The sequence below is a fragment of the Ochotona princeps genome, chromosome 4, assembly GCF_030435755.1.
Source record: "Ochotona princeps isolate mOchPri1 chromosome 4, mOchPri1.hap1, whole genome shotgun sequence".
NCBI lineage: Eukaryota > Metazoa > Chordata > Mammalia > Lagomorpha > Ochotonidae > Ochotona > Ochotona princeps.
In genome coordinates, this window is record NC_080835.1 from 78,534,843 (window position 1) to 78,560,118 (window position 25,276).

The window sequence follows — 25,276 nt, forward strand, 5'->3', positions numbered from 1 at the left end:
ACACAGCCCCTTTCCAGCTCGTGTGCCCCTTAGTGGGAACCTCCACCCAGCTACAGTGTTCCCTTGGCCCCCCCAACCAGGCCTGTTCCCAGCCAGTGATCCGCATGCTGTGGTTGCTCTGACTCAGCTTGGCACAGCCCTTCTCCTGTCACAACCCTAGCCTTAGACACTGTGGCTCAGCGTCCGTGGCTCAGTCAGACCAGTTGGCATAAAAACCTAGCTGGGCATGTCATGTGCTGCAACCTGGTTACCAATCTTATTTGTGGGCTAAGCTGTGCTCTGTATTGCCCGGCGCGCCCATTCCATTGCCTTTTAGTACCTTGATCAGCCGTTGCTGCACCTTTCCCCAGCCTGTATGACCCCCAGTTCACCAGTGGAAGCTATAACTCACCAGGGGATCCTCACATGTTTCTCCCCTTGATCCCCTCCTAGATCCAGTTCTCCTACATGCCACTGCGCTTTGGGCCAGTGCCCGGTGCAGTCCGGCCCTCCCCTTGGCCTTGCTTGAGCTGGTGAACGTTGCAGTCCGGCCCACCCCACACCCCCCTCAGGATACACACTCGAGCACCGCTGCCCCAACTAGTCCAGACTGCCATCAGTTCTCCAATCTGTGGTCAAAGGCAGGCTTCCCGGTCACACCTAGCTTAGTCCATCACCACTCCATCTCTTGAAGTGACCTGTGGGGCTAGAATTTCCATAGGCTTTGGCCCATACCTCCCCCACAGAATCTTCCCCCGGATATGTTTCTCTAGCATGTTGTTAATGTTATAGCCCTGCTTAAGGTGAGCAGACTCCGCTGGGTCAGTTCTGTTTCCAGCCCTGTCATTCACCTGAACCAACGGCTATTGTGTTCCAGCTCAATCCTACCTACTTCACACTAGGTCCCCATGCAAACCAGTGGGAGCTGCACCCTGGTTGGGGCGACTCCGCCCAACCCCCTCCCGGCCTGCTCCCTTTCCTGCTTTCCATGCATGTGAGTAAGTACTGCAGTCTTATTCAGTCTGGCCCACCTCCCATTAAACTCTGAAAGTTATTGATGGACTTTGAAGCCCAGCTCGACCCAACCAGCCCTCTACCCAGCCTACATAAATACTGGCACGTGTGTTTCTGTTTAGCAATCCTGCCCCTGTCCTGGTTTCCGTGTTCATCAGTGGGGGTAGTTACCCAAGAGGGAGGTCAAAGCAATATACTTTTAGTTTGAAAAAAATAAAAAGAACTTACATGGTTTTAACATATTGATTATTCAATACCATGTCAATTAATTCCATAATGTTGTAAATGGTTGTTAATGTTGTGCTGGGGCTTTCAGTTGATCAGGATGATATTCTGCCAGCCCTACCTTTAGACCAGAGATGGTATCCCCAAGAAACTGTTGAATTTATTTGGACAATAAGATGCTGGACTCTATGCTTGGTATATGCTTGCAATGAACGCATCTCAACTGAACTTAAACTGTGGTAATGCAACAAGGTGGAGGAATCCACCATGGGGGGAGGGTTTGAGGAGGGGTGGAGGGAATCTCAGAGCCTATGAAACTGTGTCACATAATGCAACGTAATAGAAAAATTAGCCTACTATGAAAAAAAGAAATATAACGGTTGTTTAGAAGGTTTTTGATTCCTGTTTTCTCCACTCTTGTGATGCATTTTTATTTTTGTAGCATGTTCATTAACTTCACATTCATGAAAACTTATTATTTTCACCTTGTTGTGGACCGTGCTCACTGGTTCTGTAATTTAGGGGATCTATAATGCAAGTGTAGGAGAGACTGATCTGTTCAGATATGGAGACCGAGTGCTGTATGTCTTTATGCATACAGACCAAAGATGGACTCCCAGTGAAAGAATTCAATACATCCTAACAGTAAGGTGATGGAGTCTCTGACAGTGTCCATGCCTACATTGTCAGGGAAAAACTTCAACAACAGCACAATGGACTTGTGACTGTTCATGAAGGACATCCATTGTAAAACTAGAGGGGAAATCAATGTGGAAGCAGAGGATGGGAGAGAGACCTTGGGAAAGGGCATGGGCAACCCTAGAACCTATGGAACTATACCATAAAACTAAATATGGTTTAAAAAAAAGAAATATACTGGTTGTTATCAGAGGCTGGGGAAGGAGGCACATGGGAGGAAGAGGAAAAGATTTGTTGACAATGCCAGTTAACCTATACCAAGTTAGGAGTAAGAAGTTCTGGAATTCTATTACACAGTTGACTGCCTACAAATAATGTTAATGTACTACATATTTGTATATTTTTAAAAACCTAGAAAATAATACTGTGGTATACTGTGGTACTTTAATTACAAAGAAATATTAAGTGCTTGACAGGATAAATCTATTTACTCTAAAAGGCTATCACAAAATGTATATACACAATGAAAACATCACATAGTACTTTATAAAATTGCACAGTTTTATGTGTTTTTAAAAATCTCTTGAAAATAAGATAAAAATTTTAAATGTTACAGTCAAGATGAATTAAAGTAAATTAATGGAAAAATATGAGTACATGATGCTAACATTAATCACAAGATATCAAGAGTTAAGTATGCTGGGCCTGGCAGTGTGGCCTAGCGGCTAAAGTCCTCGCCTTGAATGCCCCGGGATCCCATATGGGTGCCCGTTCTAATCCCGGAAGCTCCACTTCCCATCCAGCTCCCTGCTTGTGGCCTGGGAAAGCAGTCAAGGATGGCCCAAATCCTTGGGACCCTGCACCTGGTGGGAGACTTGAAAGAAGTTCCTGGCTCCTGGCTTCGGATCGGCACAGCACCGGCCCATTGTGGCTCAGTTGGGGAGTGAATCATCAGACGGAAGATCTTCTCTCTATCTCTCCTCCTCTGTATATCTGACTTTGTAATAAAAATAAATAAATCTTTTTTTAAAAAAATAGTTAAGTATGCTGCTTTCTAAACAGGGTATAATATAAGTAAAATACCCAGAATATTACTAAATAATTGAGTGGTAAATTCTCCAAGAAGACAGAACAATCTGTATGTGCCTAGTAACAGGACATCAAACTACCTAATGTGAAAAAAAAAGATATGACCACAAGACAGAACAGATTAATCTGCACTCATAATTGGAGGCTTCAACACACATCAGAAATGTACACATTCAGTAGGCAGCAAATAAAGTTTAACTCAAAACACCATCAATTAAACTGGATGTATTAGACATCTCAAGACTACATCATCTCAGAAAAGCAGAATACATGTTCTTCCCAGTTCTCCTGGAATATTCACCAGTGATGACAAAACTTTGTGTCAGAAAATGTAACTTGATAAATTTGCTCAGAAAGAAATAGTACAAGCCTGTTTCTCATACCACATGGAATTAAATTAGAACTCATTCACAGAAAGCTAGCTAGAAATCCCAAAATGTGATTAGGCAGCACATTTTAAATAACGATTGAGTCAGAGGAGAAATCTCCAGAGAAACCTAAAAATATTTCACTAAATAAATGAAAACATAATTTTTAAAAATTTGTAAGATACAAAAAAATACAGTGCTTACAGGGAATTTTGTGGCATTTAATACTCATTTAATAGAGTAGAAAAAAAGAAACAGCTAAAATTAACCATCTAAATTTCCGCCTTAGGAAGCTAGAAGAGCAAATTTAATCTAACATGGACAAAAGCAAAGAAATAATAAAAATTAGTGCAGAAATCAGTGGAATTGTAAACAGGAAGAAATATAGGAAACCAGAATATAACATCAAGAGTGAACCCTAGTGTAGATTACTGACTTTGTTGGTCATGATGTGTTTGGTGTAGGTTCATGAATTATATAATTTCACAGAAGAGATTAGGCAGGCTAGGAGCTGGGAATATAGGAGGAAATCCCTGACGTTTTTGTTTTATTTTGAACCTAAAACTACCTTGAAATATTAAATGTTTTTGAAAGAATTTTAAATTAAAATGAAGGTGGTAAAGATGTCAGGATGTGTGCCAAGAGAAATGTATCAATAGAAAGGAAGTGATTAAATGGGATCATGTCCCATTCTCCCATTCCCATTCCATTCCAAGTCATCATGTGAGCAGGAGTGGTTCTGCTAGGACTGTATTTACATGTTAACTGAAGTCATGAGCTGTGTAACACGCTTTTGATCAAGAAAAAGACAACATACACCTCAGAGTTACATAACATTACGACCAGTGAAAAATCCCCAACACTAAGAGTACATAACTGTAGTTATTTCAAGGTTGTAGCACAACACATTACTCATATGTTAGTGCTGATGCTGATGCAAACAATCTACGTAGCTGGTAGTTGTGCAAATACAAAAGCATAGCACTATGGTTACAGAATATACAATACTTGATAATAAGGGCTATGCTACTGCTTTACGTATTAACTGTACTTAGCTTTTATTGCTATTTTAGAGTGTACTCCTACTTATATACAATGACATTTTACTACAAAATGTTATACCCTGTTTTGTTGGCAGCTGTCTAATTGTCTCCTGTTTGCCAAGTCTTTTGACTGTATAAAGAGGCCACATTGAGTGATGGACTTGTACTTTGTAGGTTTGGTAAGTACATTCTGTAATGTTTGCACAATGATGAAATCACTTCACAACATCTTCTAGAATGTAACCCCATGGTTATGAGCAGCTTGACTATTTAGAGGCAGAAAAAAAAAGATGAAGCAGAAAATCAGTTTTAAAAAATACTGTAAAATTGATAAAGCCTTTATGTATACATTTTATAACTGTCACATTAGCAGCATTTCCAAAGCTTAGTTTTCTATTGAAAACCTTTTAATTTTTCAGGGGTATCTTAATGGAGTAGTGTTGTATATAGCATGCTTTGGAAACTATGCTTTAAAGCTGGTTTCAGAATATCTGAAGCTAAATTGTCTTTCTCTTGTTTGATACATGCACTTTTTGAAACTACCTTTAAAAGTAGCAGTATCATTTTGTTATTTTCTATTGTAAATATGCAACACCTGATTTTCACTAATAATTTAAACAGGATTTAAGGGGAAAGATTGAGGTCTCATATTTTTGAGGGTCAAAATTTGGCTGGAATGCTGTTCAGCCACTTAGTAGCTGAGTAACCTTGCACAGTTTCCTGAACCTACTCATGTGACTGAGCTCCCTAAAGTTCACTATCAGCCTGTGTGGAAGATGAGAGTGTTAGTAAGACAGCCAAAGGGCTGACTTCCACAAATCTCTGGAGAGAGTATAACATAAATACAAATAACTAACAATAATGAGTCAACTGAAATGGTGAGCGAATACCAAAGGCAGAGAGGAAGGAAACCCAAAGTCATTTGTGGGAGGGACAAATGTCACACTTCTTGCTTTCTCTTGTGGAACAGGATAGGGATTGAGGCATACAGTAAATGATGGCTAGTCAATTTATTTGGAATGACTCACTGAGTAACCTAAACTTTGAGAGAAATCAGACCTTTTCTTTATAATTTTTGTTATTTCTTTATTTAAATTATCCAGGTTTTATTTTGTTTGTTTTGTTGGGTTTTTTTTAAATATATGTATTGAGTCATTATGCTGAGCCTCTGCCCAGAAAATAACCTGGCCATGGACGAAATAAAGAGTTTAGGTCAGATCCAGTTTTATGTTGTATAAAATTGGATGTAAAATAATTGAAGATTCTCTCAAATAATAATGAACAAAAAGAAAAACAATTCTGTCAAATTCTGTGGTTAAGAATATGGAGTTTTTGTTGAATTTACCTGGACAATAAGATGCTGGACTCTATGCTTGGTATATGTTTGCAACGAAAGAATCTTGACTTAATTTGAACTGTAATACTGCAACAAGGTGAAGGAATCCATCATGGGGGGAGGGCACGGGGAGGGGTTGGGGGAATCCCAGAGCCTATGAAACTGTGTCACATAATGCAACATAAAAAAATATATATGGAGTTTTAACAACAATAAAACAACCAATCCAGCTTAGAAGTGCAACAGACAGTTCTCAAGAAATACAGGGCCAAACTTGGTAGCCTAGCGGATGAAGTCCTTGTCTTGTATGCACTGGGATCCTATATGGGCGGCAGTTTGTATCCTGGAAGCCCCAATTCCTATCCAGCTCCCTTCTCGTGGCCCGGAAAGCAGTCAAGGATGTCCCAGAGCTTTGAGACCCTACATCTAGTGGGAGACCAGGAAGAAACTCCAGGCTCCTGGCTTCAGATCAGCACAGCTCTGGCCGTTGTGTCCACTTCAGGGAGTGAATCAACGGATGAAAGGTCTTCCTCTCTGTCTCCCCTCCTCTCTATATAACTGACTTTCCAATAAAAATAAAGTAAATCTTTTTTAAAAAGAAGAAATACAAATGACCAACAAATACATGCAAAAATGTTCAACAGTACTAGATATCAGGGAAAAACAAAAGCATAATAACATATCATCATACTCCTGTTAGAATGGCTGAAAATCCAGAAGAGAGTTACAAATGCTGGCAAGGATGTGGAGAAAGGGGAATATAAACACACTGTTTGTGGCAATAGAAATGAGTGCAGCCACTGTGGAAAACACTATAGGAATTTCGTTACAAAAAAATAGAAATAGACTTTCCCTATGACCCAGCATTTCCACTGCTGGATAAATACCCCAAACACATGGACACACTGTATCAGAGATACCTGCAGCACTATATTCATGACAGCACTGTTCACAATAGCCAAATTTTGGAATTAAACAAGATGTCCATCATCAGATGACTGGATAAAGAAAATGTGATAATATATATACACACATAATGGGATATTATTCGGCTATGTATGAGAAAAGATGAAATTCTACTATATGCATCAAAATGAATGCAAATGGAGGACATCATGTTCAGTGAAATAAGCTGGACCAGCAAGGCAAATACTGCATAATCCCCACCGTTATAGGGAAGAGCTGAAATAAAAAAGAAGAGAAAGGGAAATGCTGTGTCAATATGGTTGCAAATATAAATTTGTAAAACTTTGTTTTATACCTTACTTAAATCAGTGTTTAGAAAGATTATACTCCTATACTTTTTTTATGAGTCAGTGAAGAATTTAATGAGAAAATACTCCTATGCTTTTAATGATCTGTTATTTATAATTTACCTTATGTGAATGAAATGAGAATTTTTTTCATTCAGTTGGTGTTTGTAGGCCTTACCTATATTCATGCCAAACTAGGGTCTTTTTGCTAGTTGTTTGTTGACCTTATCTGGTGAAGCATAAGCCTTTTTACTATAATATACATTTAAAATGTGTTACCTCAAAATGAAAGAAAGAAGGGATAGCAAAACAGAAGGGAAGAAAGAAAGGTAGGAGAAAAAGAGAATGAGAAGGAAGGAGAGATAAAGGGTGGTAGGGTCAGTGAGGTGGGAGAATTTCAACTGGATACAAGAAAGGGGGAACACTAGGCCTTTTCCAAGTTCAGAATTTGAGTTACTAATGGAGGTGATGCTGGAAGTGGCCAAAAACTTGACCTGCTGAAAGCGAGGAAAGAAAATGAAAAGTGAATAAAATCAGTTTCAAGCCTTACCAAGTTTGAGCTGTTCGTGAGGCTTTTAAATGAATCTACTTGGATATTCAACAAAGAGATTTGGAATATAGACAGGAAACTAGTTCATAGAAACCTGATAAGAATCACACGCGAAGACTATGAGCAAGAGCACCAGGAAGATGGAGGGTAGATCTCAAGTGTTTTGGGGAGGAAAGGCAAGGCGAGGAACCAAGACCACAAAGATCTTTAAGAGACAAACCAGAGATATATGTCTGAGTGCTCTTCAAGGAGTGAGAACCAAGTCCCTGGATCTTCCTATTACCCACCCTCTTAGCAGTATTCACGGCTCTCTGTTGGTCTTTATCATACCCAGCCATCAGTCCTCCCTGCGTGAATCCAGTAGTCCACTTTCTGGATTGCTTGAAGAGAGACTACATGCTGGATAGGAAATCCATTATAAATGCATCGCTGTGTGCCTTGGTTGAATCTTCAGCACATTTTTCGATGTCTATTTAGAACATTCAATTCTCCAGCCTCCCACTTAATTCTGATTTCTCCAAATAATAAATTAATTGGACAAATATTTCCTTAGCTCCCAGCCTCAAACAGTACCTCTTACTTTATAGAGAAAACAGAACATTTCAAAATAGCTTTAGGCCTCAACACCCATTACTTCCTGATTTCCTATTATGACAATGGAATTGAGGCTTACTCTGTTCTAGGTCAGTCTTTCTATTTTGGTCTGTAGACCCCATTCCTATCCCACTGGTCCCATTATCTTGAGCTTCTGTGTAATCCCTTTTGCCTTACCTTCAGTAATAAAATACACTCCTTTTGATAGTTAGAACCGTGCAGGTTCCTTTTAAATACCCGTCACCTTTAGCTTCTTTCCTCTCCCCACCCTGTGATGACGTGTGAGAGTTGTGTGCATTCACTGAGTGTACCTACTGCCTCCTCACCTCTGGATCTCTAGCTCACTCATTTCATCCACACCGTTCTAGATAAAGTCACCTGTATTTGTCATTCTTCTCGGCCATCTTCAACTCCCTTGCCAGCTTTTCACCTTCTGTCACTTCTTTCCAGTTGCCCGACCCTGGAGACACTGCTATGACAGTCCATTTCCATGCTTGTTTTGAACATTAAATAATGCAACTGAGACTCAGTTTTAGCTGATTGGCTTCTTGGAGCCTATCGTTGCCAACTTTTTTTATTTATTTTTTTATTGGAAAGTCCAGATATACAGAGAGGAAGATCTTCAGTCCACTGATTCACTCCCCAAGTGGCTGCAACGGCCAGAGCTGAGCCAATCCAAAGCCAGGAGCCAGGAGCTTCTTCTGGGTCTCCCCTGCAGGTGCAGGGTCCCAAGGCTCTTGGCGGTCCTCAACTGCTTTCCCAAGTCACAAGCAGGGAGTTGGATAGGAGTGGGGCTGCCGCGATACAAACTGCCACCCATATGGGCTCCAGGCACTTGCAAGGCAAGGACTTCAGCTGCTAGGCTACATTGCTGGACCCAACTTTCCAATTTTTTTTAAAAGATAGCACACAATTCCATGTTAAATATTGTGATTTTTTTTTATTGGTAACAAGGTTGGTAGAAAAAAAAAGTGCTCATGTTCAGAAATGTGTCTGAATTCATCCTACATATCTCAGTTTGCAGCTTCTGATCTAGGGTGTTTGGATAGCACTCCCAATGATCCTTTCATGTATCTTGGGGATAACAGACTATCTTGTGGATTCATCTCTACTATACTCCAAGTGTGTAGCACAGTGTCCTGCATATATATATGGAGAGAGAGAGAGAGAGAGACTATTGAATAGCTATCTCCCACTGTAGTTCTGCTGCTGTTATTCAGCCCAGTGGCTGGCAAAACATTGTGGTCTCATTCTTAAATTCGTTTCTGTCAAAGGTCTGCTACTGTAGTTCCCCGGCTGTTAGGTGCTGCTATTCTTGGTATTTTAAGGTTTGCAGCTATTCTAGGTGCAGCCTGCTGTGTCAGATACTGGTCAGCGCACTCCTCCAGTTGCCTTAACATCACTTTTTCTGGTGTCATCCTTTTCTAAAACCTAACATCCCCAGTGCATGAAAAAATGGTTTCACTGTCTAAAAAAATCAAAAGGATTAGCTGAAGACTGTTTCTTCCACAAACCAGACAGCATAATTGGAGGTGAAGAAGGACTTTCTGTAACTAAATGCACTCATTCAAAGGTAAGTTGTTGGAAAAATCATTGGGAAAATACTTGTGTGAAGCTACTGGTGATGTAGAATAAGTCCCAAAAAGAAGGAAATGCATTTTCAGCTGATCAAGCAATTAAGAACAGAGGTTCTGGAACAAAGTTCCCAGTTTCCATGTTTCGTTAAGCTGGTAGCTGTCTGACCACATTATTCAGCACCTCTGTGACTTGGTTTCTTCACCTTTAAAATGTGTTCATACAGGGATTGGCCTTTTTTGATAAGGATAGACATGACTTGATGTTTCAAATGCTTAGAACAAGTGTCTAGCCAAAAGCAAGCATTCAGATGTTACCTATTCTTCAGGTGGTAGCAATCAGTGTTGATCAGGATATGGAGGGAGGTGGGTAAAGAAAAACAGGAAGGTTTTGATAAGTATCGAAGAAAGTCTCAAAGATTTTCCTGAAAATATTAGGCATTTACTCTAGACGTTTATTCTACACCAGGTGCTAAACATTTACGTATGACGTTACAGGTGTTGTGATATAGAAGGAAAACTCTCTGGTAATGACATTAGATTAGCAAAGCTAGCAAAGTGCAAGTGGGAAAGGTAGGTCCTTGGAAGCAGAAAGAGTACATGTGGCAGAAAATACGCTGAGAGGTGGAGCAGGGCAGAAAATGTCAAAAGAAAGACAGTGGGGGTTAAAGGTGTCAGACAAGGCACTGCGTACCAAAGCCCGGCATTTAAAATGGACTCTAAACAGGAGGAGCTAAACAAAGGTGTGAGCACCAGGTGATGTTCACAAAGTGCCCAACTCTCTGGTTTCACTCATCTGGGCCAACTCAGTTTCCTTAGGAAAGGGAAGGCTGCCTCAGAATTCCTTACTGCGGAGGGTAGCACAGCATTTTAGGCAAACCAAATCTAGAAGATTCGGAAAAGAAAATGGCACTTACACATTAAGAGGTGAAATTGAGTTCTCCATACAATTTTAAAGAAAGCTTTTTTTTTTTTTAACTTGGAGCATGAGGTTTTATCACAAATAGAAACACCTGGTCATTTGTAAGGCTGTGTAAGTGAAACCAACTGTGAGTCTGGCTTTGTGGCTCTGTCCCATAGCCTCTGAGAGGCTCCTTCCTTTAACCAAGGAACGTTCATGATGTTTGGCACAGCTTTAGGTGCTTGGGATACAACAAAAGATTCCTGTCCTCAGCGAGCTTACATTTCTCTGAGATGCAGATAATAAAGAGCTGAAGAAAATAAATAAATTACACGAAGCTTTGGCTGTTACTTAAACTTAGAAAAGCAAGGTGAGAAAGGAAAATTGGCAGTGGCCATTCATGAAAGGAATTACAAGAGGCTAATAAGATGCAAGAGAATTTCAGGCAGAATAAAAGGAACCATAAAGCCCCCTGCTTTATGTTGTTAAATTCATGACAAACTGTGGTGACTTCAAAGTCCTGTTGCTACACAGAGATCCACTACCAAAAAAACCCTGAAAAACTGTGCACGTACACATAGCCCTGCATACAGTTAATAATACTTATGAACAAACATCTGGATATGATACATAAAGCCAACTTTAAATAGCGCGATGTGGAGGCGGTTTAAAATGAGTTGGAACGCCTTCTCCCTCTATAGCCACAATAAACAATTCCAGGATTTGGTGGTGGCAATGGTGTGTGTGTTGGACACTATTCCTGGCTTGGAACGAAGCTATCCAGGACCCTATTCTTCTACAACCTGTCCTAACAACAACCCAGCCCAGTAGGAACCTCACTTTTTTTTCCCTTTCTGACCACAAACACCCCCACCCCCACCCCCGCCAACGCCATCGTATCAGAGTGTAGTGTCTGCTCCCGGACGGCCACAGGCTCCACAGCCTGTCTCCAGGAGAAGGATGCCACCTACCGAAGCATCCGCGTCAGCCGGCCATTCCTGCAAAATGCCGCAACACTTGGCTCAATCCCGTGAGCCCCCCAAATCCTCACCTTCGGATTATTCTTTGGCTGTTATAAAAAAGAAGAAGAAAAGAAAAGCCACAGTTCGGGTCAACAGATTATACTCTCAGCGCAGATATGTGATATACACTTCAACATACTGTAGCCTTCTCAACAGTGAAGCCAAATTTCAGCCGCCTCTCTTTTTTTTCTTGCCTGCCATTTTCCTTAATTGCTCCTTCACGATGGGAATGCCCGTGCATCTCTGCAGCCCGCACACAGCGGAAACCGCTGGTGCAAAACGCGAAGGGACTGCGGCGCCCGGAGACTCGGGAGTCCTCAGGGGCGACAGAGACAGGCGAGCTAGTGACCACGGAAATGGCACAAGAAACCCGGGTGTCGCCGTGGGCTTCCGAACGTGCAGAGCCGCGGCCCCCTGCGACGTGCGTACCCAGCTAGGCTTGCCCTTGGGGCGAGGGGAGCGGAGGCTGCTCAAAGCGAGGCAGCAATCACTGCAACTCCTCCGTTGGTGCTGAGCTGGCCCCCGCAGCTCGCGCTGCAGAGGCGCTCTCCCCTCACCCCGCCTCCTCGGCGCGGGAAGGCATGGGGTCGGCTGCGAGTGGGCAGGGCGGCAGGAGGAGCCGCGCGTGACACTGGCCGGTGAGGCTCCTTCAGGCTGGACCCACGCGGCGTGGAGGACCTAGAAGGTCAGTGGGTCTTCTGTATGCTACTCTACAGAGATGACACAGAGAGCAGCAGGACGCCCCCACCCCCGGCCGCAGGCGGGGAGGGCCGAGGGCGCGCGGGGGGCGGGTCTCGGAGCGGGGCGCCCCGCGCGGAGGGGGCGGGCCCGAGGCAGGGCGGGCCGGCGCGCGGCTGCCTGGTGCGCGGGCATCGCCTGTAGCCCACGGTGCCGGACGCAGGCAGCGGTACATGGCCCCGACGGGAGGCACGCCGACCGCACGCCTGAGCTCGGCTCCCAGCCTGATGAGCGCGGCGGCCGCGCCTCGAGCCTGCGCGTCGTCGCCCCTCCGGGCATGAGCGCGTAGCCTCCTTCCCAGAGACTGCGATTTGTTGCCAAGATCTTCCTTCATGGAAGCGATGTCTCCCCAGCAGGAGACTCTAGGTGGACAGCCCGGACGCTCGTCTTCCCTGACGGGAGTGTCTCGGCTCGCCGGAGGCTCCTGCAGCAAGAAGGTGAGGACGCGGAGCTGCGGCCCCGCGCTCGCCGCCGCTGCCGCAACCCCCACCCCAGCGCGCGCCCTCCGCGCCCGCCGCCGCGACGCACGAGCCCGACCCGCGGGGATTTAACGCTCAAGGCTCGGTGCCCGCGGCGCTCGGCCCCGGACATTCCCGTTTCCCCCCGCCCCTCCCGACGGGGCGAGCCTCCGCCGCCGCTCGGGTCACCCCTGGAATAGTCCCGCAGGTTCTTCGTATCTTAGCGTCTCCATTCCGTGGCGAGCGGACTCCGCAGCCTTCCTGCGCCGCCAGAGCGGCAGCCCCGCTCCTCCCTCATTCGGGGTGCACGGGCCTCGATTTGGAGGGTTCGCTCTCCCCTGCTTTCTCCCGGGGCTTAGTCCCTGGGTCCTCCGCGCTGGCCTGGGCGCGCACTGCCCTTTCTCGGCGTCAGCTCCGAAGTCGTCAGGGGCCGGTGCCGTCCGCCCGAGCGCAGCTGAATAAGGTAAGCGGCTGGACTGCGGCGCCCTCGGGCTCAGCTCCCTCACCTGGCGGCGGAGGTGCGGCTGCCAAGCAGTGGTTTGTGGCCCAGCGGGTGTTGCCGCGTCCCGGCCGACGGCCCTGGGTCGGTTTGGACACTGAGGCGGCGGTCAGACCTGGAGGTGCTGATAGTCGACCCTGCGGGAACGCGGAGGTTTGGCTCGGCCGGGGAACGAGCCTGGGGAAGTTGTGGGTGGAGATGGGCAATGGTGGAGGTCGCCAGGGGAAAAAAGGGGAGCTTCGTCCTAAGCTCATTCCCCGGCCTTGGGAACACGGCCCAGGCTTGGGAGGGATCCGGGTGTCGGTGTGGGCGTGGGGGCGGGTGCGCGTGTTGCCTGTCAGAGCCGGAGGAGGGATGCGGGCAACAACTTGTAGCGTTCCTTGCGATAAACACCGGCCACGGCGCCGCGGGAGGATTCCGACCGCGGTCAGGTTTCTTTGGAACGATTCCCTTAGCAAGTGCACGTGGGCTACCGCGGGCATACCGCCCTGGGCTATTCGACTGGGGGGGTGGGGATTGATTTGGGTGTTTCGAGCCTTGGTCTCAAGCCGTGCCTGCCTCGCGTCTTCCTCCATGTGTGCACTAGACCTGCCTATCTTTGGCCATTTTTGTTTCTTGTCGTGGTGGTACTTTGCCAGTTTCCAGGGATCACCTAGGTCTTTCTTAAGCAATAGCTGAAGGCGTTGATTATTGTTAGCGACTCAAGGGTTTACGCAGGTTTCCCTGCTTGTCCTGATAAATCTTCCACCAGCATGGTGGGTTGGCTGCAGGCCAGTATGGAAGTAAACGTGAGCTCCCAAGGACCTTGAGGGTGTCGCAGAGCCAGCCAGGGGTGGCCCTGAACTTGATGATATATGGGCTGTAGTGCAGGCTCAGCCTTTGATGAATGGAGGCTGCGGTTTGTCCTTGTCGCTTTTCCCCTTCAGAGACGGAGAGAGGGAGGGAGGGAGGGAGGGTGGAAGGGTGTGTGTGTGTGTGTGTGTGTGTGTGTAATCAAGTCTTCCCAAATAAAACATGTAAACGTACCAGGTTAGCACTCCATTTGGGAAGATAATGTTTAGGGAAAAAGATGGAATTCAAAATACATTTTTTTTTAATTTGTAAATTTTAGGAATTGAAAAAAATAAAATTCATTTTTCAGAACTTTTTTTTAAACAGAGTGTAACTAAATGCGCTAACAAAGGCAGAAGACATTAAAGAGTAGCTTCATCATTTATCAAGTACTACTTGTCCAATAAATGAGGGCTTGCTTGGCCCCTTTCCCGGGTTCTATTTTGGTGCGGCCACTGTCCCTGAGATGCTGTACTTCATTATAGAATGTTGCGGGTTGATCCACTGCCAGAACAGTACCTGTTTTCCCAAGGTTGTAGAGGAAATTAAATGTGAAATTGAGTGAATACTGACTTGCAGTAGACATTACCACTCTGCAGTTCTCCCCATGTTTGTTGTGTGTGCCAAAAATCTAGGATCCATTTTTTATTCCTCATTTCCTCACTTTGCAATGACCAGTCCATAAGAGAAGCTACTCTCACTTCGAGTGCATCTGAATGTCTTGAATTTCTCCCCTTCACTTCCAGTGCTATGTTCCAAGCCACGCCATCACCGACTCTGACATGTACCTTACAAACAAACAAACACCCTTTATTTTTTATGGTACAATTCCATGGTCTCAGGGCTTTCCCTCTATCCCCTCTCTTTTCCCCTCCCCCACAACTGGTTTCCCCTATGCTATTGCAATAGTATAGTTCTTCAGAAGCAGTCACATCTCCATCATTCTGCTGTTTAAGTGTATCCTGACATTGTAGCTGTAAACAATGGTAGAATCTGACTTACACCTTTGCAGAAACTTCTTGCCTAATATCTTTCTTTCCTCTTCATATTCCAGTCTACACTTAGCAACATCAAAATGATTTTCTAAAATGTAAATTTACGAGGCTGAGATTGTGGGAGTGCAGTGAGCTAAGCCACCTCTGGCAATGCTGGCATCTAACTGATGCACTGGTTCACATCCCGGCTGTTCCTCTTCTAATATGCCTCCCTGCTAATGCTTCTGGGAAAGCAGTGGAAAACGACCCAAGTCCTTGGGCCTCTGCACTCCAGTGAGCGTCCTGGAAAAAACTCCTGGCATCAGCTCATCAGCTTAGCCCAGCCCTGGCTTTTACAGCCATTTGAGGAGTGAACCAGCAGATGGAAGATCTTTCTTCTGTATCTGCGCGCCTCTCTGCCTGCCTCTCTCTCTCTCTCTCTCTCCCTCTCTCTCTCTCTCTCTCTCTCTCTCTCTCTCTCTCTCTCTCTCTCCCTCTCTCTCTCTCTCTCTCTCTTTTCCAAGTAAATAATGAATCTTAAATAAATAAATAAGTACATTGATCATGTTCCTTGCCTGCTTAAAATCCTTGTGCTGGATTTTGATCACATAGGGTCAAAGATACACCTTTGGTTGATTCTGTCTATTCTCTCCTTTGTATGTTCTCTAAACTCATGAGCCTTCTTTTTCATACACCTGTCATCAAACTCATTTCTGCTGAGGCTTTGGTTTTTTTGAAAGACTTATTTTTACTTATTTGAAAGGAGAGTAGCAGGGAGTAAGAGGGAGGGAGGGAAGGAGGGAGAGGAGGCTAGGAGAAAGAGCACGAAATCATGCTTGCATCCTCTGATACATTCCCCAAATGGATGCAAGAGCTAGGGCTGACTGAGCCTAAACCAGGAGCCAGGAACTTGACCAGGATCTCCCACAGTGATGGCAGGAGCCCAAGCACTTAGGCCATCATCTGCTGCTTTCTCAAAAACTTTAGCAAGGAGCTGGATCTGAAGTGGGGAACCAGGACTCTAGCAGGAGCTCTGATATGGGATGCTGGTGTCACAAGTGGCAACTGAACCTAGAGCTGTACAGTGCTATCCCCAACTTCCTCTACTTCCACTCAGTCTTAGCGTATTGACTTGCTCATCTGAACACTGAAGTCCCCTCAGAGTCTTATCCCCACTGCCTAAGTGGAAGTCACTCTTTATTCATGCTCTGTGCCTTTTGCTGCGTTGTCATTTTAGCATTACACCTGCCTGGCGTTTTCTTTCTGTTTTTCCCCTTTATTATATTGTTAACTGTGTCTCTCACAATACTATGAAAACTGTGAGAATAAAGCTCGTGCCTATATTGTTCAGAGCTGTTCCCCAGTGCCTAGAATAGTGTTGTTTATTGGGTGTTCCATAAATATCAGGTGGGTTATGTGCAGGAGTGAACAAGACAAGCAAGGTCTCTGCACACAGAATTTAAGGGTAGAACAGAGTGAACAAACCTTTTCTTAAAAGACCAACGAGACAGTGTTTTAGGTTTGCATGTTGTATGGTCTCTGTTAACAGCTCCTCAGCTGTGCCACTGTATCACTCAAGTGGATTTGGCAGTATGCGAGTAATGGGCATAGCTGTAATCTAATGAAACATTATTTTGAAAACCTGGCAAGGGATCCCTGCTGTGTAGTTTTCTGATGGCTGGGCTGTAACAGTGTGTAGCAGTGCTGTTTTGAGAGGACTTTGTGCAAAATTGGAAATACCTTTGTGTATAGGATCCCTGACAGTAGTCCATGTGGTTCTTGAGCTCTTAAAATATGACTGATAGATCTGAGGAGCTAGAATTCTTTGTAACTGCTTCATTGAAGTGTCACTGGCACATGACGAATCGCACACACTAGTACTAAGTATATAATCCTGTAAGTCATGATGTTATGTAATTGTAAAACCATCTCTGCCATCAAAGTGATGTGTATTCTCATCATGAGTTTCTCAATGTCCCATTCTGACCATCTCATTCCATCCCCAACACTGTCTGTCACTGTAGATTCATTGTCATTCCAAAGAATTTATATCAATGAAATCATACTCTATGTTTCTGATCCAGCTCCCTGCTACATGCATCCATAGTTCACTTCATTGCTGAGTCATGCAGGTTGAATAGCCTCTATTTGAATTGTTCAAGAGCAGAAGTATTTAGAAATTCAGAGTGTTTTGGATTTTGGAGTGTTTACAGAGGTATATAATAAGATATCTTGGAGGTCAGAAGCAGTCTAAATGCAATATTCATTTATGTTACATGTAGGTACAACTTATAGCCTGAAGATAATTTTGTATCACATTTTCAGTACACCTGTGTGGTGGCTGATACATCACATAAGGACAAGTGTGGCATCATGTCAGAGCTGAAAAGTTTCTGCATTTTGGAGCATTTGAGCAGAGCTAGTTGTATTCTCTCACAAGGGTTAAACCACAGTTTATCTCTTAACCTGTTAAAAGGCCCTTGGATTACTTCCAGGTTTTGACTATTACAAATAATGCTGCTATGAGCATCCATTTACAAGCATGTGCATGCATTTATATCCTCTTTCTTTTGAGTAAATACTAGAATGTGGAATAGTTGAATTGCATTTTATATATATATATATATATATATATATATTTAAGAAACTATCCACTTCTTTTACATGATTGATTTTACATTCCCACCAGTAGTGTGTAAGAGTTAAATTTCTTTTTTTTTGCCTGTACTTGTATTGGGTGTTTGTTGTTGTTGTTGTTATGGTCACCTAATGGGTATGAAGTATCTAACAATTTTAATTCGCATTTCTTTAATGATTAAAAACAGGGCACATCTTTTCTTGTGCTTGTTGTTTTTTTTTAAAGATTGATTTATTTTTATTGCAAAGTCAGATACACAGAGAGGAGGAGAGACAGAGAGGAAGATCTTCCATCCGATGATTCACTCCCCAAGTAACCGCAACAGTTGGTGCAGCGTTGATACGAAGCCAGGAGCCAGGAACCTCTTCCGGGTCTCCCACACGGGTGCAGGGTTCCAAGGCTTTGGGCCATCCTCAACTGCTTTCCCAGGCCACAAGCAGGGAGCTGGATGGGAAGTGGAGCTGCCGGGATTAGAACCAGCACCCATATGGGATCCTGGGCACGTTCAAGGCGAGGACTTTAGCCGCTAGGCTGTGTTGTTATCCATATATTATCTTTGGTACTTATTCGGCTATTTTGCCCAGTTTTAATTGGATTGTATTTTTATTGAGTTTGTCTTAAAAAGATTTATTTTTATCTGAAATTTCAGAAAGAGAAGAGAGACAAAGGGGGATCTTCCATCCACTAGTTCACCTCTCAAATTCCACAGCAGACAGATGAGCTGATCTGAAGCCAGTAGCCTGGTATTTACTCTGGGTCTTCCACACGGATGTAGGTCCTTGGGCTGTCCTCTGCTGCTTCTCTGGGCACATTATCAGGGAGCTGAATTGGGAGTGGAGCAGCCAGGATTTGAACAGGTGCTCATATGGAATGCTGGCACCACAGAGTGAGGCATAATCTATGCCATGGTGCCAGCTGCTTTTATTGAGTTTTAAGTTATTTGCTCTGGTTTCAAGTTTTTTTTATTAGGGGGTTTGCAAAATGTTTTCTCTCAGCCTGTGATTTGCCATTGTGTCACATAATTAGTCTTTTAAAGACCAAGGATTCTTCATTTTTGGTTAAATCCATTTTTTTAGTTTTTATTCTTTAATTGTACATAATTATGATTAATTTGAATTTATATTTAAATGGCCACATGTATCTAGTGGTCACTGCATTGAATATCATAAGTCAAGAGTAAGAAAATAACGATAACAAAAATCAGCAAGTGGTGATAGCTGTCATTGAGGAAACAATGCAACTCTGAGTTAGACAAATATGAGTTGGAGCTGGATCAGTCTTCATTAGGCTTTGCAGGAAAGGCCTGTTTCAAATGACTCAAACTCCTTTATGAATGAAAAATAGCATAGCATATAAAATTTCCAGGAAGTAAGAACTGGAAGTTCAAGGGTCCTGAGGTAGATGTGTTTGAAGAACGAATTTGTAGATGCTCAGAAATTAGACCCTATATTTTATAGCTCATTTATTGTTTTAACCTCCAGCACAATTACCTGGATAGATCCCTTACAGTTATTTGCTTGTCAGAGGGTGTGACTCATTCCAAAAGTAACACCCTCAGGAAACTAAGATTTTAGTTTCTATCACTGAGGAATTCTATAATATAATGGCAGCACACAGGTCATGCTTTAATTTTTGTGGGATATTCACATTTTAATGAAGTAGAAGCTAAATTAGGATCCTTTCAGCTAGACCCCTGGATTCCATGTGCTGACGAGTGCTGGGACGGGGAAGGGACATTTACAGGCACAGAAAGCCAGGCAAGGGAAATTTATCTTAAAACAACTCTAACATTTCAAATTGTAGCAGCCACTCTTGTAAACGTCCTTCTGTCTATTCTGTCTATTCTGTCTGCGTTCTCCAAGTTCAGTTCTGTTTGTAAAGCCTAGTGGTGAAACACCCCCAAGAGCTGGCTTTAGCTGTGTGTGTCTTATACTAGAGCTGAATGAAGCCTGTTTGTAAGCTTTCATTTTCTTCTCCAATATGGAGGAAAATCCTCTACTGTTAAACCCAAATCCTATTGAGGCCTTCTCTAGGATTGTACACAAAATTAGAGTAAAAATCAGGTACATAAAATTGTTTTCACTGAGAGGATCCTGGGATTTTCAGAATAATCAGGGAAAAGCTTTTTCTCTCATGACTTCAGTTTGCAAACAGATTTGTTGTGTTTTTTTTAACTTGTATACTCATGCATATCAGTAGATCTGATAAGGCTCTGCTGCATCCGCAGATGTGCAGTGTGGCAATCCTCCGTGTATTTTACCACGTGACAGTGTAAAGCAAGAAAAGGAGTTCCATTTTTATGATTCTAAAGCTAAAACAGTTGCTTTATGATTAAATGCTATCCTTCAAAAGCAATCACCTTTGGAAGACACAGGTATTAAATAAATATTCTGTTTTATGGAGATAGCAGGAAAATAAGTGAATGCCTGACTGTATTTAATATACCTGAATTGCATGAGGTAACAGCTTTTTCTACAGAAGGCCACATATTGAAAGCAGAACTGGAATTTGAATTCCCAAGTTCCGACTTTATTTCTTCCTCTCAGAGTCCTTGAGCTGCATGTTAATGATTTGTATGTCAGATGTAGGAGAGCACAGATCTGAATCATGTATAACAGGCTGAGAAAAGCACAGAAGAGGGACTCTCCTGAAAGGTGTCATGTCCTTGCTTGCTGGGGAGTAGTCTCCAGCCTTGCCATCAACCAGTGACTGTTTGCTCAATGCTGCCATTGGAAAATATTAGCCAAACATGGAATAATAATGATAATGAGACAATTGCTGGCCTAATTACTTTGATACCTGTGTGATTTTTGCGCCTTGATACCTACCATTTTCAGATCCTGTAGGTGAAGGAAATAGATGTGTTTCAGAATTTCCTGCCCTGGCCTGATCTTCAGGCTGGTACTTCACTGGACACTTGCTCCTGGACAACTCCCCGTGTTCCCCAGACCAACTTATAGGGCAACAGTTTACGCTTGTGTAACTGCGTTGGACCCTATATCTCAGATAATTCCAGTGTGGAATAAGGTGTGTGTGGAAAATTCAGCTGAAACTCTTAAATGAGTACACTTTTTAAAAAGAAGATTTATTTATTTTCTTGGAAAGACAAATTTTCAGAGAGAAGGAGAAAAAAATCTTTGTCCTCTGGTTCAATCGCTAAATGGCTACAATGGCCGGAGCTGAGCTGTTCCAGAGCCAGGAGCTGCTTCCAGGTCTCACGTGAGGGTGCAGGATCCCAAGGCTTTGAGCCATCCTCTACTGCTTTCCCAGGCCACAGGCAGGGAGGTGATGGGCCATGGAGAGGCTGGAACACAAACCGGTGCCCATATGGGATCCCAACATATGCAAGGCAAGGAATGAATGCAGTTTTAAATCATCAATCCTGTTTTGGAAAAAAAAACCCTGTTGTATCCATAGTTTTACTTACTTAAAATATGAACGGTGGTAGAACATAGATCATATAGATATTTTTTACAAAATAAACCTTTGTGGCTTAAAAGTGCATATATTAGAAGACATTTTTGTACAATAAAAGGTAAAAAACAGTTTTAAATCTTGTACAGATGTGTGTAAAATGTTAATTTTGACGATTAAGTTCTCAGAGTTAAAATAGGCAGCTATAACTCATTGATTGGAAATAGATGGGCACCGAAGCAGTTGAAACTCATAACTTAAAGGTGAAGATTTCTGTGAAGCAGTTTCTAACTCTGTGCCTTCAGTGTTCTAGACTGGGGTTTGGTGGAAGGCCTAGAGGACAGAATTTAGCACTTGTTCAGTAGAGTGAGGCAAAGCAAGAAAACTTACGGTTTCTGCAGAAAATTAGATCCTCTTGAGTCACTGACTGAGATGTCTGAATTCTTTCACTGTCCCTATCTCACCGGTTGTTCTTTACAAACTGATGATATCTTGGCTTCATAGAAACACTACAGCCTACCAAAAATATGTACTTATAAGGCCTGCCTTCCTGGAAGATATTTGGAGATTAAAATGCACTACATTTCAACTTAAATTGCCGCTGAACTCAAACTATAATGTTACAAAATAGATACATAGTATTAAGGTTATATGTGTGCGTGTGTATGGGTGTGTGTGTGTGCACTCATGCAAAATCAAATCAAGGTACCAAAAAATTTACAGAAACTGTGGGAATTTAAAGATACTTGTAGTGCAGTAAGTTTTGTCTTTTTATTGGAAAGGCAGATATACAGAGAGAAGAAGAGACAGAGAGGCAGATCTCCCATATGCTAGTTCACTCCCCAAGTGGCCTCAGCAGCCAGAGCTCAGCCTGGAAGAACATCTGAAGCTTCTTCCAGGTCTCCCACGTGGATGCAGGGTCACAAGGCTTTGGGCCGTCCTCGACTGCTTTCCCAGGCCACAAGCAGGGAGCTGGATGGGAAGTGGAGCAGCTGGACATGAAAAACTATCCATACATAGTTTTTTTCATAATATACATTCCTCATGAATATATAAAATCTCCCTCATGTAATATACTTGGTGTTTTGAGGAAATATATGTGCATTTTATTGAGACTGTAGTTTCTCATGACTCACAGCTTACATCTCCAGAACATTGGGTAAAAACCTCAAATGAACTTTGGCAGAAGGAAAAGTTTGCTGTCCTGATCTTTCTTTCTGTCGATGTCTGAAGTGTTCAAGGTCACAAGGATTCTAGAGGCCCTGGGATGCGCCCAGAGTGTGGAGAGAGAACGCCCAGGGTGCTAGTGGCTGCTACCGCAGTTTTCGGAAGCACTCCAGAGTGGGTGTGATTTGTTAGCTTTTATCTGCTCATGGGGGTTGTAGCCACCATGTGGGGGATAGGCAGGAAGGAAAGGCAATTGTCTTCCTCAGTCACCAATGACTGGGCTTGTAGACAGCACAGCCCAGTTTATTTTATAATCTTGTTTCATTCTTATTTGCTTTATCTAGGACATGTTTAGATTAGACTAGAAACATCCAGCCAGAAGCAAAAGTAGCCCCATCGGCTGTGTATTTGTGCAGTGGCGTGCTGTTCAGTCTTGACCTAACTTTGACAGACAGCTGTCACATGGCACAACTGAAATGTAAAACCTTTATTTTGGACGTCTGGTCACTTGCGTGGACTCTGAAAATGGAATATACATGTGCCCAAAAAGCTCACGTATCAAAGATGAGGAAAATCTAGCTGCACTATGCCTTTTTTGCCTGCTGTTACCTTGTTCCTGATTTATACCCACAAGACTATTATCATCCTTGAACATCAGCCTTGATAGCAGATATTACTAAGTGATTTCTTGTCTGAATAGATATACATGGAACTTCTTAAAGTTTTATTTATTCATTTAAAATTCTGAGAGAGAAAAATATTTCACCTGCTGGTTCACTCCCCACATGACTGCTATAACTAGAGCTGGGCTAGGCTCAAAGCCAGGAGCCTAGAACCCCATCTGGGTCTCTTATATAAGTGCTAGAGGCCCAAGTACTTGTGGCATCTTTCACTGCTTCTCCCAGGCCCCTTATCAGGGAGCTGGATTGGAAGCAGAGCCTCTGGGACACAAACTGGTACACTATGGGATGTTGATATTGAAGATGGCAGTCTTACCCAGTACTGCACAACACCAGCCAGTTCATCTGATACTTTTGCTTGGTTGTTATGGTTTTTAGCCTTGATAGTATTGGATGTGAAGAAAATGAGGGGCTGCTGTAAATCAGAGCTTTCCAGCCCGTGCAGTTATGATTTCTGATACCTTCCGCAACTTGGTCCTCAGGCAAGCACATTTGTACTAAGATGGTCAAAATGTCCTCTTTATTTTTTTTCAACCATAGTGTGCTGTTGTATTAATAGTATCATTTTGTGTGGGCCATGAAAAACGTAGTGGAACCCTGTGGTATAAGGGATTATTAAGCAGAGAGCATTGGTTCATGATTGACCCTCTGTCCTCCAGGGTGTTACTGGAAATGAATCAGGATGAAAGATTCAAACTGGCGAATTTTGAGAATATAGCCAGGAGCCAGCATTGTGGCATAGTGAATAAAGCTGTCACCTGTGACGTTGGCATCCCACGTGGGCACTGGTCCAAAACCCAGCTGCACCGTTTCTCATCCAACCATCTGCTAATGCACTTGGGGAAATGGCCCTGGTGCTTTGAGCCCCTGAAAGCCTGTGAGGGTCAGGAAAGCAGCTCCTGGCTTAGGCCTCACCCAGCCGTTGCAGCCATCTGGACAGTGAACCAGCAGGTAGCTCTCCATCTCTTTCCCCTCACCCTGCATCCATAACTGACTCAAATAAACGAATCACAGCGAGCAGCGGGAAACATCCAGAATGAACACTTTTAGTGATGAGAAAAGAGGTGGAGAAATAAGAATGATATATAAGGGAAATTCCAAGATCCTCCTATGTACGTATGCATCTTAAAGCTTTCTTAAATTTTATTATCCCATTGATTTTCATTTCAGAAGGCTTTCATGTCAAGAAGCTTTTTAGAAGATCTTGGGAAATCTGCATTCTCTTTTAAAATTTTTATGTCTTCATGTTGTTTGAAAGGCAGAGAGTCAGAGAGAGGTCTTTCAGTGCTACTTTTAGAATGTTTATAAGAGGCAGGCCTGAGCCAGGCCAAAGCCAGGAGCTTGGAACTCAATCTGTACCTCCCCTGTAGGGCTACTGAGTTGTCACCTGCTGCCTCATGGTGTGCTTTAGGAGGAAACTGCATGGGAAGTGGAAAAGGTGCACCTGGTAACTAGATTTGTATGGATATAGGCAAATAGACAGTGACTGTATCCAATGCTTGCACCAAATTTGCATTATCTGTTTGTTCTGTTTATCCATTGGATATAGTCCTCTCATAAAAATGTTTTATCTGATGTTTTTGGTAGATAGGGACAGTAGTATGTCCATTACCCACTCAAGTGAGAAGCTGAGGAGTTGAGTGGTGTAACTCAGAATTCAGGTCCATTGACTTCTAGCTGAGAACCCGTTCTACCTTACATAATTTCTCATGCTTATTGTTATATTTCAAAGTGGTATAATTTTCTCTTGGAAAGAGGAAAAGAATCAAAAGTAAAATTAGTCCTTTATTATCTCAGAAAGAGACGTATATCCCTGTATAAGTGGTCTGTGCTATTTGTTTTAGTTAAATGTTCATACTTGTTCTGGGTGAGTAATTTGTGAATAAGTAACAGTTATGCTTATCATAGACAGAACTGACAAGAACCACATATTTTGGCTTTCCCAGTAGCTAAAACCGTGTGAGAATAGGGCCTATAAGCAAGATGCAAGGTTAATTGTACTCTTTTCCCTTTGTAACCCAATGTCCAAATTATGATTGTCCAGAGGCTCAGGTATGACTCCATAAATAAATGCTGCACATGTGCAGAGAAGGCAGAGAATTTCAGACTGGCACAGGAACATCAGTAATCAAATGTGAATAAGAGAATTTGTGTTTTGATTGGATGTTTTTCTCTAGCTTTAAATATCTGGAGTTTTTTCCTCAACCCCCTTTTTAAACTGCAATACTTTTTTTTTTAAGGCTTAAAAGTAACTTCATCACAGTTTCACCTAAATTCAACTGAAACAATT

The 25,276-nt window shown here is 43.2% G+C and overlaps 1 protein-coding gene across 3 annotated transcripts in view; it reads left to right on the top strand.

Moving 5' to 3' along the window:
* ARHGAP20 (Rho GTPase activating protein 20) overlaps window positions 1-25,276 on the top strand; it is a 151,126-nt gene that overhangs the window by 34,150 nt on the left and 91,700 nt on the right. The window contains exon 2 of one of the 3 annotated variants that reach the window (XM_058663935.1): window positions 4,453-4,536. In XM_058663935.1, the coding sequence (XP_058519918.1) occupies window positions 4,513-4,536 (24 nt within the window). In that variant the 5' untranslated portion in view covers window positions 4,453-4,512. Of the gene's footprint in view, window positions 1-4,452; window positions 4,537-12,475; window positions 12,763-13,044; window positions 13,247-25,276 lie in introns of those variants that run through there. The other 2 variants (XM_004585214.2, XM_058663937.1) reach the window with 2 other exon arrangements.